Below are 19,649 nucleotides of genomic sequence, written 5' to 3' on the forward strand. Positions count from 1 at the left end.
GAGTCATTGCAGTAATTAATGTTCGCCAGATTAAGAGTTCAGCCTGTGCCAGGCCATGATTATGTGTGTGGCTGTGTCCACCTGGTGAAATGTTTCACTAATACTTGTGAACTAGAATAACATTGATGTGGAGACTAACATACAGGTTGGTGCTCAGGTACATACAGACATACAGACATACATACGGATTGGCATTTGCTTGTCTCTGATTTTCAGCTTTGCAAATGATTATCAGAGCTAGCTTTGATATAAGAAGCTCTATGCAGCAAAACCCAAAATTTACAATGATCTATATATGTGCGACAAAGAACAAAATGTGTGAAATGGTACCTTGGGATACGTTTACACTATATTCAACCCTGCCTACGAAAGTAACTTTATTCAATCAAGCCATAATGTTGGGTTGTATGCCTGCTAGACTTGCTTTCATTGCCTGGACTTAGCAGCAATGCTTTGGTAAATCTCTGCACCTGCAACTGTCGCAGCCAAATATGGAACTATTCAGGATGACATGCCTCTCAATGTTAGAGGCAGAACTGGCAATAAGGCACTCAGATGGAACGAATAGCTTCAGAATGATATTCATGTAAAGAAATATCTTCTGCCTAAGTTGTGAACAAGAGCAGGGTAATTTAGTAATTAAAATTGCCAAGCTTTGATGACTTTAACCTTGCTGGTTTGACTCTAGCCCTACAGATTTTTTTTTTTTTTTTTTAAATTTTCCTCAGCAGTCTGTCTGTGTCCACTTGACTGCCGTAATCTTAGCACAGTAAGACATTTGAAAGTGTTTCTCTAGACACATTTCATAGTGAAAACACACAGAAACATGAAAATACACTGTGACACTCATCTCCTCTAAGCAGTACCAACTATTGCTCAACTGCTTACATACAACACTACAGCATATTCATATATTTCGTTGAACTGTCATACAATGCATTACAAAACATCTTCATCTACTCAAATGTGCAAATCAGGCAAAGTTCAGTCTGAAAGGGTTCAAAGGAACTTCTATATTAATGTTGTCATTTTGTTTATCTCAATATTTCATATTAGAACCATTAATGGAGAAACCTCCTTGCACTAGTTACGTTATTTTTGTCTGTAACCACTCATTTTGTGTTTTTACCGGCTTACTGAACAATCTCTTAAATTAATCCTCGCCAGAGGTGCATATACAGTAGCCTACACATATGCTAATTAAACAGACATTGGAGAGGATGTCAGCAATGGAACATCAACTCACATAATGGCGACAAAAGTGAGCAGGACTGCAAGAAGCAATATCGCTGGTGCATAACCCAGATTACACAAGACCTCTGAATTTGAAGCTTTGCTGATATGACACCTATCACAACATGTGAGCAGACACAATGACAGTCGGTTCAACTCAAGCATTTTCCATTGCAAGCCCTCATTGGCACACAATTGAGGCGTTTCCAAATAGACATTTTATTAAAAGGTGCAGCCACGGAACAGCTGAAAAACATCAGTGTTTTCATACTGTGATTTTTTATACATACATCACCGCTGGTTTATCTGTTCAGGAAAATGGGACAGGACATGAAGCAGTTAAGACATATTCTGAATGCTAAGGTGCTTATATACCCTGTCCTGTGAAGAGTCATATAGAAAAATAAAATTCTGTTGCCCTTTTTTTTTTTGCCACTATCAGTCAATAAGATTGATTCACAGGCAAACTATTGGCATAAAGGTTGTGTTTGAAAAAATGGCAATGGTGGCACTAATGCATGAGAAAGGCATCATGGGAAGCATACTTTGACTAACACTTTATTCCTCTTAGTTCGCTTAAGGGGTGCTTGCACTTTTTGTGTTGCCATGACAACCGAATACAATTTTCAAATTTGTTGTGCAAGTGTTTACTTTCCTGTCAGTGGCAAGAGAAAATGACCCCCTTCACAATCCAAGAGTTCCCACTTACCAACTGGCTTCCTTTCTCTCCCCCTCCAATTCTCTGACCGGCTTCACTGTCTGGCTCTCTTTTTAATAACATAGCGACAGTATGCCATGAGCCTTCGTTACCCAGACAACTGATGACAAGAAGACTGAACTGACAGGAAAACAATGGGTCCCATGTTCGAAGTGACTAAAAAACACAACTGTTTACGGTGTATAATTGATGAGCACAGCACAATTTGGAATCTTTTAACCTGAGGTGCAAAACACTGAAAAATCTGCAACAAAAACTAAACATTTAAAAATGCACACAAGCAGACATGGAAAGGTTTTGCTACTACAAATAACTAATCATTTTTAAAAAATTTTTTTTAGCTGGCAACCATGCCCGGGTAAACCTGTTATGATACGGCAAGAAAGCAAGTGAAGCAATGCACAATGCTCTTTTATGCTCTTATAAGCAGCTCCTTCATTAAAGTTGCCATCAGGCCCTATCATGAGCACTTGAGCTGGTAACTGCATTTTAATAGTGAGCAGCTGGAACTATTGCTGCACTTAAGCTGCAGTTATACTGCGCCTCTCGGGATTTGGAAAACATCCCTGATGCAGAGCACATTTTCTCCATTTTAAGCCAACAATTACCAGATTTTGTAAAACACACAGACTTGTAAAACAATCTTAAATGTATGAATTGTATTTCATTTAAGCACCATGCCATTTTGTGGCCCATTCCACATGGGCTTATAAGACCGTACACCCCCCAACAAGGAAGACAATTCAACAGTCTCGTCACAGGGTGATTCAAATAATCATTCCAAAGAGAAAAGACATCTATGGAAACTAGATACATGAATAAGTCATCAAAATCATCCACTCATTACTGAGACTGTTTTCTTCCTAACCTAGCATGAATTGCTTAAATGGGATGCTAATTTACACATCTCTTTTACAGATAACCATGTTGCCACAGCAAACACAAGATGACAAAGTTTCTCATGCAAAAGATAGTCAAAAAAAACACAAAAAAATCCCCAAACTTACACATATCTGAAGTTTCTCCCTAAATCACACGCTGGACAAGTCATTTCTTCCAAAGCAGCGGACCAACCTACTCCAATATCAAGAGTTAATATGTCAGTTCTTACCAGAGTATGAATAGATCTTCCTTCTTTGGTAAATTAAACCATACACAGTTTTTAATAAATCTAATTTGTCCCATCTTACGTGCAATTGTTTTATACCATCTCTCTCAGAAGTACAATATCAAGTTACTGCAACTGAAAGCATTCTTCAAAGCCAAATTTGCAACACATATCATGCAAATCTGTTATCTAAAGCTTATGATGTTCTCAAGAAACACATTAAAACATCTGTTTGACTTGCACTTATCAACAATATCAATTAGCCTTCCATCAAACTTTACATCCAGTATATCTTGTGATTCCTCGAACTGCAGGAAAACCTATTAAAACCCACAAAAAACCTAATGGTGCAATTATGTGCAACTTAACTCCACTGGTACTTCCCTTGGCTCCAAGTCTTAGCTAGACAGTCAAATCGGAAACATCAGCTTAAAAGAGGTTAGTTCATGAAGAAACCCACCAGCTCTGGTCAATTTGTATATTCTTAGTGTTGCATTATTTACAATAACTGTGTTTTTGTTTATTCCTCTCAGATTTAAAGGAGTAAGTGAAATGTAAGTAGTATAGCTCAAACAACCAAAACAAAGTCAGTACAAGTCACATATGGTTTCACTTCATTATGAAAATGCTGTGTGTGTGTGTGTGTGTGACTGTTGGAAATCTGTGAGAATGCCTACATGACAATAGCCACGTGTGCTCTCCTTTGAAATGATGGGTGTCCCTTACATTTAGGACAACTCCAGAAGCTAAATGACAAAAATGGCACAGAACATCCTTTATTCTACAAACCCTATTCTCTGCAGCTATTGTTTTTCCAGATGTTTCAGGCTGAGTGGAGATGTTAAAGCATTTCAAAGCCCTCATCTGGAAAATGTTCATCTGCATTTTGCATATTAAAAGCATTCAAAATCAACATAATCACGCTGAGAGGACTGCATCCCCAACTCCTACGTAAAACATTTCCAATTTCACGCTATGCACCCATCTTTAGATAGTGAATAATTTTCATTATCACAGAATGTGGGAAATGTAATTCTCTTCATCCATCCTTTCAAAGGAGGGGATAATGAAGATTGAGGCGTAGGTGAGAACAGAGATATGTGTGCCTGTGTTGCTGCATTATTTTGCTGTTCAAACTGTTCAAAACCAAAAGATAGACTCCCTGCTTCTGAATATCCCAACCGCAAGGCTTCAATATCTACATACCATGCTTAATCAAACACTGGCTAATTTGTAATTACCATGGACAAACAAGTACAAGTAGAGAGGTAAAAAGAAAATAAATTAAGCTGCATAATTTAGAAATTACCCTCAACAACAGTATTCTTAAGCATCAGGTTGCCTTATATGTCTCATATAATAATAATAAACGCGAACATCTTCGGCACTCTGGTTAAAGATCTGTATATATAATGATGCACTGGATAATGCATCTTTGTGTGTACACTTTAGTCAAACAGAAAACGGCTGTGTGCTGGTGGGCATTCTGGTTGAGCCCTCCCTTATTGCGGACAGGCTTTTAATGGGTTCTTGACCTTAGTAATCACTGAGGAGGACTGGGGCCACTGTGGCTTTAAGACCAATTGACCTGATGAAATATCTAGTGTTAATGTCAGCTACCCATTGTACTGCAGCACTCACAAACACCCTCTTCCCCTCGATCCCCAGACAGGCGTATCGCCGTTCTCAACTGAAGCCAGATCTTTGTGAATTCTGTTTCAACCAAGACATCTACTGTTATGGAAAAAAAAATTGTTAGCCCATCATGTATAAAGTAAGCACGAGATTATAATATATCTGAAGGGGTTGTAGAGAAATAATACATCAGAAAAATATTACAATTGCTCTTTTTCCCACAATTACAACTTGCATTTAAGGTCTTTTGAAGTTGAAAATCTAAGCAGGGATAGCTATGAATTGGTCATTTGAGTAGAATTAAAGCAATTAACTAATTAGTCAATCAACAGAACTGTAATTTGTAACTATTTGACTCAAGTTTTAAGTAAGAATACCAAACACAACTTGCTACTATGACTTATATGACAGTAAAGCAAATATCAATTTGAAGATGTCACTTCTGGCTTCAGAGAATTGCCAAATACATCAGATTTTTAGGGCTAGGTTATATAGTTGAAAAGTCTATCACAATAAAATGTTTTACTTCAGTCGATATAATCAATTATAACTGATGATACTTACTTTGAATTTAATCATTTTAGCCAATTTAATGAGGCACTCCGATAGTAATTTTAATGTTAACCCAACAATGACAAATACACACAGTTGCATTTTCATTACGTTTTTCATGGCCATTTGTATCAGATGCATTGAAGTGAAACAATCTAATGCCGTATTAAACAATTTTCTCATTGTTATTGATGAAGCATCTATCGTTAGGATGATGGGCTCTTGTTTTATCACCCAGGCCTACTATGTATTTATCTTTTTGTAGACAACAAGATTGTTAGTTACGAAACCATTTTAAAGTTTCCCTTAATATTTTCCATGTTTGAATCTAAAGCCTCAGGTTAAGCATTATTGCATTATTATGCATTATTGGTTGATAGTAAACTAAATATCAAAATGTTTTAATTATATTAAGTCAGTAATAGTGTCATACAATACTAAAATACTCAAAGCTTCGAAATTGTTACAACTGGCTGTATAATAGGAAAGACAAAGTAAAAAGTTTACTTTGTGTTTCCTATTATACAGCCAGTTGTAACAAGTTGCAAAACTATGGAGACACAAACATGTATGCTAATAAAACATTACGCAGTCCAACAACAGAACAGCATCACAAGATTAATGTAACCACAGAACAAACACCTTTCAGACACAAAGTTTTAAAAACAACACATGAACATTTAAATAAAACAAAATAAAAAGATTATCATAAGGTTCACAATGCAGCATTTGAAGCGTGCCTATTGTACAGATGTGGTGTTAAACCACAGCAGGTGGATCAGACAGCATGAATTTGGAAAAATTCATGCTGTGTACCTTCACAACCAAACTTACTGGGATCATCCAGTTGGCTAGATCACCATATTTTGACACCTGCATGGCTCCAAGCATTGTCAGGTTGATGTGACCCCTAAAAGGAATGACACAACAGAAGAAGACAGCTGTCAACTTCAGAATCAGTTCAACTTTTGAACTCATGAGTCCACTCATCAAAAATAAAATACAAAAAGCATATAGTTTTGGCACATTTACAACATGTTTTTTCACAAGACAGACAATATGAACACAAATATTGAGTACTTACTCATTTGTGATGTGGCACATTCTCTCAACAAACAAACGTCTTCAAAATAGTAACCATGTTTACAGACTGTCTTCTTGTCTTTCTTTTATCATATAATAATCAAATTTGTACTGTGACACTTCTTATTCCAGAAAAGTGCTCTCTGAGAATAAAGTCCAAGAGAGGTATCCAACACTACATCTTGAGCAGCTAGAGGCATCATCAGAATGCTTGTAGATGCAGAGATACAAAACAAGGACTAGTGCCTACAGACAAATCATGAAGTATTTTAATCCCAGGAGGTGTGAGGCCACAAATAAATGCTAAGAAGTGATAAAGTCTAAATGTAGTATAATATGACTAAGTAGCTGGTGTGGTTTTTGAGGCAACACGGCTCACAATCCACCATATGTTGAGTGATTCTTTCTCAGCATCTCTGGACACTCAGTTGTGTTTGCACAATAGTGGACACACACACACACACACGAATTAGCATGGTTCCACTTGGTCCCCGCCAATGTGACTGGACAGTGTTTTTTTATGAGCACTATTGAATTTCTACTGGGTGGACAAACAGAACTGATGGTGCAGGAAGTGCGGGTGGGCAATCTCAGTCAGCTGGTGAATCAATAAGGACCAGAGACTATAGGAATATTGGCAAGACTGTCGCCTAGTTGTACTGGTGACAGCAGCTATTTATTAATATCCAGTGGTACAGATTGTGGTCAAGTCCTGTGGTCAAATGCTGTTTAATGGTTATAGAGGCTTTGTGCAGGTGAAAAACTATCGATTTCAGAGGCAGTCAATCAGAAAATTCTTTGTGTTTTGTTTTCTGTCTAAACTGCAGTCCACAGAAGTGACTCATGGTGTTATGAAAATCATTTTTAATGGACTTACATGCAAGTCCAGAAATGTCAATCATATCTAACTTTCAATCTTCAAATAAGCTTTCAAAGCTTCTGTGTTATAGCCTTACCCTCGGATCATGGCAAATGACTCATCACTGGAGAAATAAGCAGCCCCAGGGAGCACCGTGACAGTCTCCTTCCCTGTGGAACAGCGACACAAAATGCTGGGATTGATTTATTATAACAGTAAATCTTACAACACACAGCACATCTAAAAACAACACAGTTTACAGATAAACATAATCACAAAGAAGGTGCATGAAAGACAAAGGGCTTTAAACAAATACATAAAAATAAATGAATGTAAGAATAAAAAAATGTTTATCCATTAAGTATTGATGAAACGGTGGCAGATATAAATAATTTGTCAATATCATCTTAAATATGCATCTGACTAAAATGTCAAACTGTCTGATCATTCATTCCAGAGAATAAATGCATTGTATCAGGCATTCATCTATGTATGTTCAACGCAATGCAGAAAATCAGTAAAAATGCGCAGTCTCTTCATCGATCAATAATTTAGTTCGTCCAATGTTTACACAGCTTTCAATTTTTTATACGTGTACATATAAATTTATCTCTGGGAGGTATTGATTCAGGTAAACCTCACCGGCATTAATGAGGTCTGCATCCACTGCATCCTCAGTGGGGTATGGCCCCTATACAAAAACAAATTAAGATTAACAAGATGCACATAGGTGGTCAGCCACACATACACTTACACATGTCACTCAACCTGACTAGCCATGATCTTTCAAGGGAAAGAGACACAATCACATTTCTCTGATTAGACGAGACATTGATTTTCCCTGTGTTCAACAAAGGGTGCAATCCTTTGGTTTAGAGAGGAGAGGAGAGGAGAGGAGAGGAGAGGAGAGGAGAGGAGAGGAGAGGAGAGGAGAGGAGAGGAGAGGAGAGGAGAGGAGAGGAGAGGAGAGGAGAGGAGAGGAGAGGAGAGGAGAGGAGAGGAGAGGAGGAGAGGAGAGGAGAGGAGAGGACAGGAGAGGAGAGATCAGCACCACCTTTAAAACTGACACTCGTAATTTAAAGAACCTTGAAAAATAAGGAATTAGCATAGATGGCAACATTCTTCTTACAACACAACTGATTGGGAAGTCAGTCTATAGTTGCAGCAGTAACCTTTGTTAAAAGGCTCAGCCAGCAAATAATGACTGTGAGAAAGAAAAATGGAAGCAAAAGTGTCATACTGCCACAATCTGTTACATAACAAACCCAGAACATTTCAAATAAGGGCCCCAACTAGGAATGATACTGCTCAAATAGTTGGCTATTCATCATGCCTCATGCTCAGAGCTCAAAGTGGTTTCAAAACGGTTACTGCTGCTCAACCGTCAATGTAAAAACAATACACTGCTCGTTAGCTTGTTTAGTTTCAAGACAAAGCAATAAAACCCGAGGGGGGAAAAAACTTGGTAGGTGTCTTACCAGTCCCAAAATTCCATTTTCACTTTGGAGGTGTACTGTGATGTCAGGTTTTATAAAGTTGCTGGCCAGCATGGGGATACCAATACCAAGATTAGCTGCTCTTTGTTAAAGACAATAACTATTTCATCTGTATTCATGAAATGAAATCAGGTATTAAGAGGACCGACATGCATATAGTATAATACTGAATATGCTGCACAAAATCTACCATAGACCACCCCAACCACCCTACAACTGTAAATTAGCACATTGTAAATTGCTGTGGTATTAAAAGCTCCAGAACTATTGTTGAGTAGACGACACTCAACAGACACACAGAATTTCTTGGTCATAACATTCCCAAGATACGAAATATGTCATGCTGAATTAAAAGGAAATGTCAAAATGTCAAAAAAAAAAGAAAGAAAAAAAAATAACTGAGTGGTTAATCACAGATCAGCCACCCAAAAATTAACACTGGCTTCATCAGGAAGGACACACTACAGAAAAAAAAAGTCTGTGTATAATTTGCCTCTGCAATCATCTGGTTCAAAGGCTGCTCCTGTGGCTGTTGGCCAATGTTTGGCTTGGTTTTGCTTGTGGTTATTAAAAGTAGGCATACATTTAAGTCTTTTTTTTATTAGCTTACTACTTATTATGCTTGTCAAAGGATACCATACATTCCATCCTCAAACTCCAGAGCAGCCCTGCGAATGATCCTTTCTCGAACAATATCTGAATCCTTCTTTGGTTTAGGCTTGTCTTCTTGGCTTTTCTTTACTGTGCGTTTCTGGAACCATACAGAGATTTTTAAGGAACAGAGTCAGCATCTTGAGAAGCCATTTCTGGCCAAGTGTAAAAGCACATGAAAAAAAAAAACAGTATGTGCCAGAAAGACATCTATTCCACACTTTTATTGTTACAGGATTAATCATTTATCACTGTTTAATAATTTATTAGACTTATTAATGAGTAATTCCTTATTGGAATTAGATTTTCATCACAGTGACACCCACAGTAACATAATGTAGACATTAAAGAAAAAATGGATACGACATGATGTTTCATGTCTTTCATGTATGAATTTTCCTCTTGTGTAAGCTCTTGTTTTATACCTCAATCCTTTTCTCGTAGCTGGCTCCCTGGACGATCCTGTGGACATAGATGCTGGGTATGTGGATGTCCTCTTCAGCAAAAGTTCCAACATCCACCACCTCCTCCACCTACACAGAGACATACAGTGATAGGCTCACTTGAAAAATGCCACATGATACTTGAGATTAAAGTTCAGATAAGGGAACCATGAACAGATGGAAGCATGCTGCCAGAAAATGACTTCTGCCTACCCAGCTATGAAATTCAACTGGGTAACTGATAAAAAACCAGCAGATCCTTTGCTATTCTCCAGGTTGATCTTAAAGAATTATCTTGCTTTTAATTAACTGGCCAAAATTTTAAAGGAAACATTTTTTAAATTTGCTCAATATGGATTCGCGATTGAGATTCAATCATTGGTAATCATGATGCAGAAGCAGATGAACATCACGTCTGCTAAATGAAATTGTAGAAATTGTAAATTGTAGAATTTTTCTTCTCCAAATGTGACTTTACAGGTTCGAAATTCTGCCACTGTAATGTGCTTCACAAGAAAGACGATAAATGTGGAGGATATTTCAGTGTATATTCTTTATGTTACTCCAGTGAGGCCAGTGGACTCCGTTTGTGTATCAAAAGCAGCTTGGTTAATTGAAAACAAAAGAGAATCATCTGACACAAAAAGCCATAGGGATGTAGCTTGATCCTGGGATCAAAGGTGATGGATAGCAGAGGTGCATGAAGAAGGTTGTATTGAGGCAAGAGGGATTTTGGTCAAACCAAACACAAACGTCAAAAGAAATTTACAAATTGTCTCCTATGGAAAACAATGTTCAGTTACATATTATCACATTTATCAGTGCTTAACCAACATGGCCTTTTCAGGGCTGATATCAATTATTAGTATTCAATGAGGACATACACTAGAAATGCAGTAGAAATGAAAATCTTGTCAAAATTTTGAATAGTATTATCTCTAACACAAAACGTCAATATGCCTGTGATTTCTTATGGTTTACATATGTGTAATTCAAAGATAAATTTTCAGGATTTTATTTTTCAGCTTACTAGGTGGAATATTTTATCCAATAATCAGACATGCCTGTTCTGACTCACTAGATGTAGACTGCGGATATAAGCCTGCCATTAGCCTTGCATTCACCCCCTTTCACTATGTGCTACTGTTTTCAAAATCCCTTTCACTACTTGAACCAACACCACCTAAACGCTGAAACTTTCAGATTTTGCTGGGGATGACAGCCCTGCTGCTTATTGGGTGAAGTAGAAATTTTAATCGTAGTGGTTGCCTTTCTTCCTGGCATCAAAGCAATTCCTCTATCACCATTTTGAGGGACCACCAAAGCCACATTCTTCGCTTAGCCACACTGAAAATTACTGTAATTAGTTTAAAGAAACTCAGAGTGGTTTATTTTTTACCACTACAGCAGTATGCAGCCAGACCACTTGGTGCTGCAGAATGGTCTGGCTATGCATGACTAGTTGACCAACAATAATAAGGTCTATTCCATGAACTGAACTGTGGCTCAGGACTCTCTTTCAGCATTTACATTTCAGCTCAGTCATTCTGACAAAGCTGCTGTAACACAGGCTACTGGTATACTAAATATACTAAATATATCCTTTTCCCTAACACTTTAATTTCTTTTCCGCTTCATATGGATGCACGACAAGAATGTTATGCAACTTAGATATCAAGCAAACAATATATTCCATGCTCTGAGACAGAAGTGCACCACCTTAATGTAGACAGTGTACAGCAGTAGAAGAGGACTGTATACGAGAGGGATTATTTCTGTCTGACTAACAAGATGGAAGTGGCTATTGATTTAAATACGGTTGGGTCAACATGACTGAGATAGAAATCCCCCAACAAACACACCTGCTCCTTCTTTCTTAGGTAACATTAGGAACTGCTATAAATTGAGCCTCCAGCCTACACTTATACAGGTGTTCAGACAGACACGTGTGGGCTCCACTAAATCTTATTGTCCATTTGTAGTCTGCTCTTGCAGACAAATTCATATATCATATTCAGAGTTACAGTAAGTCGTAGTCTTAAACACTGTAGTCCCTGAGATTTCAAGTCAACATAGGAATCAAAATAAGCTGGTAAACGTTCAATAGCAAGCATCCTTTAGAGAACTGATTTTCCCTCATCAAACAGGCGAGCCTTCAAGGAGGAGGAGAAGATGCAATTTTTTTTTTCCTCAAATGGTATAGAAGTGGTTGAAAATGACAGAATTAAAAAGAGAAAAGGAGAGACCATGAGAGTTATCATCACATCTCTGGGGACCAAAAGGCAACTTAACCATGACAACATAATTCTCGCCCTCCCATCTACTTTCTGTGCTTCACTCCTGTGTAGCTCAGAGTGTAACCTACTTATTCCATTTACATGAGGGGCAAGCAGCCATTCAGAGCAAATTGAATTGAATCTCTCCTTATCTCTACTTCCTCCCTCAGCACTCAGCGCTGACTGAGAGGAGTCAATGGCTAAGAGTGGATCCCATCTTAGCGTTGTCATGGATACAGAGGCTTTGGTCTCTCATGAGCTCGGGCCACTCAGGACAGTAAAGTGATTTTAGACTCTTTTTCTGGTTCTCTTGGTCGGTTTATTGTAAATCTCTGATGCTCCACGGTGAAAACGAGGCCATGCAAGATGAGATTGGTAGCGTGAGAGCACTGATACAGCCATCCCACACATTCACCCACATCTTTCTCTGGGGGCTTGATCTGTCTTTTGTGAGACTGATGATTCCGTCAGATATCTTCATCAAGCAAGGCTATGCTCATCACATTATAAAACAGTGACAAAATATGGAACACTGGGGGCAAGGAAATCCTGACAAACGTTTGGTATCATGCATTTCAATGCTTAAGATGGATAATTTCATTAACAATATCAATGCCTAATTTTGTCTTTTCAATTAAAAGATGTCAAAGAGTGAGCCCATGCAAAAATGAAAGAATCCACATCTCAGAACTGGGTTTTTCCCCTGTCTGTTTGTTGGTCTCTCACACACTGCAAACAAACCATGTATTTAGCCCTATTTTCAATTAGCCTTCCAAAGCTAAGTCACGGCACAATAACAAGCTCATACAATTTAAATGTGCTGTGTACATAAAAAAGCCTCTGTTCCTTTCATCTATGTGATGTGTCCCGGCTGCACTGGCGCTCAGATGTAGTTCAGACAGGAGGTTCAACGGACGAGGAAGGATAAAGCATTAAAATAAAATAATAAAAACACACAAGAATAACGCATCAACACACACACACGCAAATGAGCAGGTGTGTCGAGCCAGCAAACAGGCACACGCATGAACATTGATATTCCTGTATCTGTAGAATGATTTTCACATCAATGAGAGCAGAGTGAGGCATGAAGTGAGCTGGCAGGAGGACAGAGGGAATCAAAGTGCCCTCTGGGGACACGGCAAGCATTTTTTTTCACCCTGAGAGTTTGTGCTTTTTTAGGCTGTGAGCTTAGTGAAATCTTGTTAATCTCATGCTGATTGGTATACCATGCCACCAAATTCCTAGAATAAACCACCAACAGCGTTATTGCATACAGTGATCCCTTTACAGTTAATAAACAATCCTGGAAATATGGCACGCTTGCAAATGTTTGTTTGACCAAATGAAAAATCTAGAGTTGGATCGCATTTTTAAATATATAGAAGAAAAAACAGTGTGAGAACAGAAATGAGTTCATGCATTCCCTTCATATTATGACTAGCACGGCTGTCACATGTGCATGAATGCTTGATTATGATCAGTACATGAAAAGCACCAACATACTTTCAGAGAGTAAATCAGCTGCACAGACAACCTTTTAACACCAAATTGACTCAGTGCACTCTGGATAAAGGTATTCATTTGAGCTGATTGCACTCCTGTTGACCAACTGACCTACATTCACAATCACCAAATTAACAAACAGGAACAGTGTCAAATAATGTGCAGAGTGTAATTCTGTCAGGTCTAAAAAATATTAGTAAGCTAACAGTTCCTAGGGACTATAATGCTGATTACACCCTCAATTACAAAGGAAATGGATGGAGTGAATGAAGAGCACTGCTATTTTTATTCTTTGAGGATCCTTCCACAACGTTACATTTTTTCTCTGATTATGATACATACCCATGCCAAGCATAATGAAAATTAGGTCACTCATCATTAGCATCTAGTTCACAAAATACATCAATATCGAATGCTAAGGTTGACATCAAATTTGCAGAGCAAGCTGAGAACAGATCCTTTCCTTTTAAGAAAGAAATGTGTATATACGTTGACATTTGGCCTGAAAGAGAGCCAAAACATAAGGTCTGTGAGTCACCAAAATCACAGGGAATCACCTGCCAGGGACCACGAATATCAGAGTTAATGGCCATCTGGTAAGCAGTCATTTGGCTACTGTGTTTTGGAACAAAGTATTGGTAGAATGGACTTGTCTACCCTGAGCCCTCATCAAAATAAACTCTATTCAGTTACAGTTAAAGCCTTTATGAAATTTTATTAAACAGACAACTGCCATTTAAACAAACGGAGATATTCAGGCCTGTAAAAGCCTAAGCAGCTTAGGCTGTTAATTGGAGAGTCACCTGAATTTATATTGCTCCAAAACCTGTGTGTGTTTGGGTGTGTGAGTGAAAAGCGACAGTCAAGAGGTCAAGAGAAAGAGATGGTGTGGCTACAGGCAACAGGGCATGAGAATGACAGAGACACCACCCTCTCATTACTGTGTATTTATAGCCTCTCCATCTTCCTCCCATTGTGTGTGTGTGGGCACTTGGCCATCCTCTGTTGCCACTTTCAGGGCTCAGTTCCGACTCCATCCTCTAACCCAAAATACTGGCATCACGAGCAATCTGTTTCCTCTCAGTGCCTCGCCTATGGCAGCCTTCATGTTATCCAGAAAATGAGACAGCCAGCCAATGCAAATCTTGACAACATTACAAGAACTAAAAATACATATTTCGAATAACACACGCTGTACAATAAAGCACCTTGTGCCATGAACATTTGGAAGGGACAACTCCGCTCCTAGCTCAAATGGCAATATTTACATTTCAAAGAACACATAAGTCTCAATGTAATGTGCTTCAGATTCACATGATAGGCAGTTATGAGGAAACTTTGAACTTTTAATCAAGCATTTGGTTTGGGCATATGTTCAGCAAATCAGTCTTCTTCTTCTGCTGGCTCCCATCATATAGTTTTATTGATATTCTCTCTACTCTTCTCTGCCAGTGTGTTAAACCCATCCTACAGTGACCTAAAGCTGATTATTGAACCTCAGCCTTCTGTCACTGGCTTTAGCTTCATTCCTCTGTTAGCATGGCTCTTGAATTTAAGTCTATGCCAACCTGACTTACAGCCAAATAATTCCATACCAGCAAAAGAGACAGATCGCTCTATTTAAGAAGACTAAAATGCTCCAATAATCATCTTTAGGTCAGGATAGAAGCATTTTATTTTGGAATGATGCTTTAGCAATATTCATTGGTAATGCAGATGAGCAAATACTGGTTTCAATATGACTAGAAATGGAAGCTGTAATAAATGATCACCTTTTTCATTTGGCTCAACAATAAATTTGAAGTGATGCACAAAAGCTTGAGCAGCTACAATCACACTGGCCACATTAAGCCAACTGCTGAAATCTGACCTCAATAGGACTTCTATGTTTATTATGTGCAAAAATACTATGTACAAGCATGTAAACAAAAAAACTGACAAATTAAACAACAATCTAAATTTAGTTTAAGAAAATCGATACTTAAAAGCAGGGTTTTGCATAGTTGCTTAACTCTGCTACTAGTAATGCTCACACATTAAAAAACAATCAATAAAGGGGGATGCAGATACAGTATCTTCAGAAATATGACCTATAAAGCCGTAGAGAAGGGAAAATTCAAAATATTAGGAATTCTAATACAAAATTGTATGGTTCAGCTTACTAGATATGCTGGATGAGTTGTTTCATGAGCTCAATATCGTTTACTGAATACTACAATAAATAAATGCTGTCATTTGACACTATCATGTTCCCAGTTCATGAACTGATGCGTAGTATCACATCTCAAGATACTTGCTGTTTAATGGATGTGGAAGCGTAATATTAACTATATCAGTCACTGTGATGCATCGTCTTCCTTTTGCATGCAGACAAATGAGTGTGCCACACTTTTGGGGGGCGATGTCAAAGGCTTTTAAACCCATCTGTCTATTGGTATTACAGCAATTTGCTGTGGTTGTAGCCTAGCAAGCCCTGCAATTACCACAATTTGCTTTGGAGAGATTTCAGCTCAAAGTCTGCAAAAAGAAAAGAAAAAAAATGACACTATGCTGAGAACACTGCTAACACTGATACTGTCAAATACAGCTTATTTTTTTGAACAAAGAGGACTCTGTAACACACGTCTTTGAAGAGAAAGTACTTCAAAACTAGCCCATTTCCACATTCCACAAATAAGGATTTTTTGTCAGTTCAGATTCAAACATCACATCTGAATCTGACTAAACATCATTTCTGCAACACTGTACTGAAGAACCAAAGAAAGTCTGGAATGAGTATCACTTAGACCATCCACCACATCTGTCCCGTGTAACTTGGGCAAAACAGAATAGAAAGAATACATTGCACATCTAATTCACACAAAAGCAAACCTCTTAAGGCAGGAAATGGTGGGGTACATAAGTGGTTTCATGATTAATTGCCAACAACTGCTTCACTTATAGAGTTAGTGAGGTTCACAAATCAAGAAGAAGACTAGAAAACTGAACAAGGCATGGTGAGGGATAAAAAAATACTACAGAAATTGCTAGCTGTAATAACTAATTGAAATTCCAGCAGTGAGCAAACACAGCATAAGGCTTTTGGTACCAAAGAAAAGACCAGAGCAGTTGTTTAACATCAACACGCATCATTCTAAGGACAAACACTGGAGTCAAAAAACTTAAACATGAACTACAGTAAGTCCAAGTTCACAAGTCACAAGTGAAACAGAAATGCTCAAGTTACCCATTTATTTAGCAAATGTGTAGGTCTTTTTGTTGCAACAATAATCAAGTTCAAAGCACAAAACCATAGCCTGTTTAAGAGTAGCAACCGCTATTTTTGTTTTGACACAAATATACAGCGGGAGGCTGATGCTTGAAACCCCCGAGGATGGAGGTCATTTATATCCAATTAGATCTCTTGGCTTGCTAAAAGAACAAAACACACTTAAAAATACATTCATTCAATTCATGCAGGACTGGTTGGTAGTGCATGCACACTATCACCCACACCACTACATTGCATCGCTACTAGAATACAGTTGACTCATTTACTGTCACTGATAGTCGAGCAACAGCAAAAACCACTGCTTTGATTCAGTCTCTGGTGCATTGTAACCCACAATGCAATGGGGCCTTTCATTGTACCTGTGATAAGGCAATAACTGGACCAGCTGGATACTGTGGAACATTGAAAAATTGAATAGCATGGTTTGGTTGCCTAGCAACCATGGCAGGAGCTGGTGATGATCTGGTAATTTTCTTTTGTGCAATTTGCTTTTGTGTTATCTTGCTTTCTGACACCTCTCCAATCTCTTGGAGTAAAAATTCAGTAAAAATTAAAGCAGATGTACACTACCAGTCAAAAGTTTGACTGGTACTGTATATGTCAAAATGTGGATAGGGGCAATGACATTTGGTCGAGTTCAATGACTTGATGGAATGACGCACTAATGTTGGCTATCATCAAAATTTAATCTGTACATGTAGAAGAGGGACTTACCATAATGTTGTGCATAATAAAACACAACAATATGTTAATTCATTTATCTTGAACATAGTAAACGTGGAGTCTCTTGAATGGGGCAACCATCGGATACCAAGAGATCATTTGAATTTGCTTCCCAGAATTGGTATTAATGTCTTACAAAGGAGGAGTCAGCAGGTTACACATCTACATATCTGTTAGCCCCTCAGGGATTTAATGTATTACACAGACACACAATTGCTGAGTTTTAAGTGAAGGAGATGCTTGGAATTTAAATTAAAGCGGAAAATTTGATGGGAGGCAGTAAAGGATATATACAGTATGTACATATCTAAAATGAATGTGCCTTTCAAAGAAAGCTGTAAAGTTATGGTGCATATATTTAGTTAACTTTCAGATTTATTAAAAAGTTGCAGACTGCGGAAGCTCAGTCTGCAAGTTAACAGTTCAAGCACAGGTAATTCAAACATCTATCAGAGACGAGTGGGTCGGCTACTCAAAACTTTATTCAAGAGGTTAATGGGCACCAGCTTTTGCCATTTGTGAAGGGGAAACTCATAATGATTTCTCATACTCACTTGAAAGTAATAACATTATATTCGGTAATAAAAAACTGACTAGAATCATTCTGATATGAACATTTTGGGATTTTTAAAATTTTTTTTTACTGAGGGACTGAATTTTGCAGTTGATAAAACATTTTTAAGACAGAATTTACACTAATATAACCTGGATTGAATTTAATAAATTAGCCTAGTTGTTTGGGTGCAGATACAATTGCATTTTAAATGACTTCCCTTTTGAAACTGTGAGGCGCCTGACAGAACTGAGGGAAATCATTTTTCATCCATGTTCTCCGAGTCCTGTCTGGATCCTGCCACAATGTCCTGACATTTTTGCCCTTTGAAAATCATTAATAGCTTAACAGTTTGAACTTATCTGACCGCTTATACACTACAGGGAAGAAATCTAGTCCAGCAGATGTGCAACACGATCATCTAGGAGCTTGCCGCACATTAGCCTGAGCTGCCAAGCTAAGCAGCAAGTTAAATGAATAACCAGTGCACCAAGACAGCAGGGTCAATATTGACGACTAATCCCCACATTTATGACTGAGCATGCACTGATCCTAAAGATAAATGTCTTTTCATGGAGACAGTAATTGCTCCTGTATAAGATGTAAAAGGTTCTTAATGGGTATTACAATACAGGCCTTTCACTTGATGGTCACCAATAACTTGACATAGTGTTCATATGCTACCTGTCATAAAAAGGCGGCATAAAAAATGTCAGATACAATCAAACAAGTCAACATGACAGAGCTATGATGGGATTCCAAGTACTTAATTATTCTCCTGATGAACTGTTAGTCCTAATTTACACAGGCAAAAACATTTTTATCTTAAATTATATATTTATGAAAGATAAAAGATTTTTTCATCATTTTATACTATGATTCTAAAGTAGATTACTTTACTTGACCATGTCCCTTCATATTTCAACAAACAAGTCGATCAAATTACTAGCCAGAGACTGTAAGGAAGACAGTTTTTAAATTTACTAAATTCCAGTTTGACATCATTTATCAAACTGCAACACAAATTACAATACATGCCAAACTTGACTGAAGCCTTCAGATGACGTGTGTGTATGACAAGTTTTGTTATTATAGCACAATATGAAAAAGGAGTTAAGTGCAGAACCTTCAGAGAAACTGACAACTGTTTGACACAGTCTGGTTTAATTGCTGGCAGGGAATGTGAAATTACATTTAAAACAGATTAGGTTCAGATACAGATGAAGAATTTCCCTTTTCCAAAATAAGATGATTTGTGTCAGGTTGGAGAAGATTTTTTGAGGTGTGGTTAATTGATTGATGTGTTACTTTAATTCTTTTCATAAACAGGCCATTTAAAATAACATTTCTTTAGGATACAATTATTAATCAGACACAAACACAGCATCTTTATCCTGATATCACTGTGACTTTTTATATTGTGTACATACCAAGGGAATAGCACAGGGATTGAATTGGTGAAAATATGTAAGCGTCATTTGTAAATATGTATGTGTCTCTAATATGGTATGCATCTGAGTATCGGGGCCCATATCTGTATTA

At 37.8% G+C, this 19,649-nt stretch overlaps 1 protein-coding gene across 2 annotated transcripts in view; it reads right to left on the minus strand.

Moving 5' to 3' along the window:
• The window catches only part of oxct1a (3-oxoacid CoA transferase 1a), a 41,468-nt gene that overhangs the window by 13,403 nt on the left and 8,416 nt on the right, over window positions 1–19,649 (minus strand). For both annotated transcript variants that reach the window (XM_023280922.3, XM_023280921.3), the window contains exons 8-13: window positions 9,761–9,868; window positions 9,321–9,435; window positions 8,667–8,761; window positions 7,831–7,879; window positions 7,286–7,358; window positions 6,081–6,156 (exon numbers count right to left, since the gene is read on the minus strand). In XM_023280922.3, the coding sequence (XP_023136690.1) occupies window positions 6,081–6,156; window positions 7,286–7,358; window positions 7,831–7,879; window positions 8,667–8,761; window positions 9,321–9,435; window positions 9,761–9,868 (516 nt within the window). The remainder of the gene's footprint in view (window positions 1–6,080; window positions 6,157–7,285; window positions 7,359–7,830; window positions 7,880–8,666; window positions 8,762–9,320; window positions 9,436–9,760; window positions 9,869–19,649) is intronic.

Source organism: Amphiprion ocellaris, chromosome 6, assembly GCF_022539595.1.
Source record: "Amphiprion ocellaris isolate individual 3 ecotype Okinawa chromosome 6, ASM2253959v1, whole genome shotgun sequence".
Classification (NCBI taxonomy): domain Eukaryota; kingdom Metazoa; phylum Chordata; class Actinopteri; family Pomacentridae; genus Amphiprion; species Amphiprion ocellaris.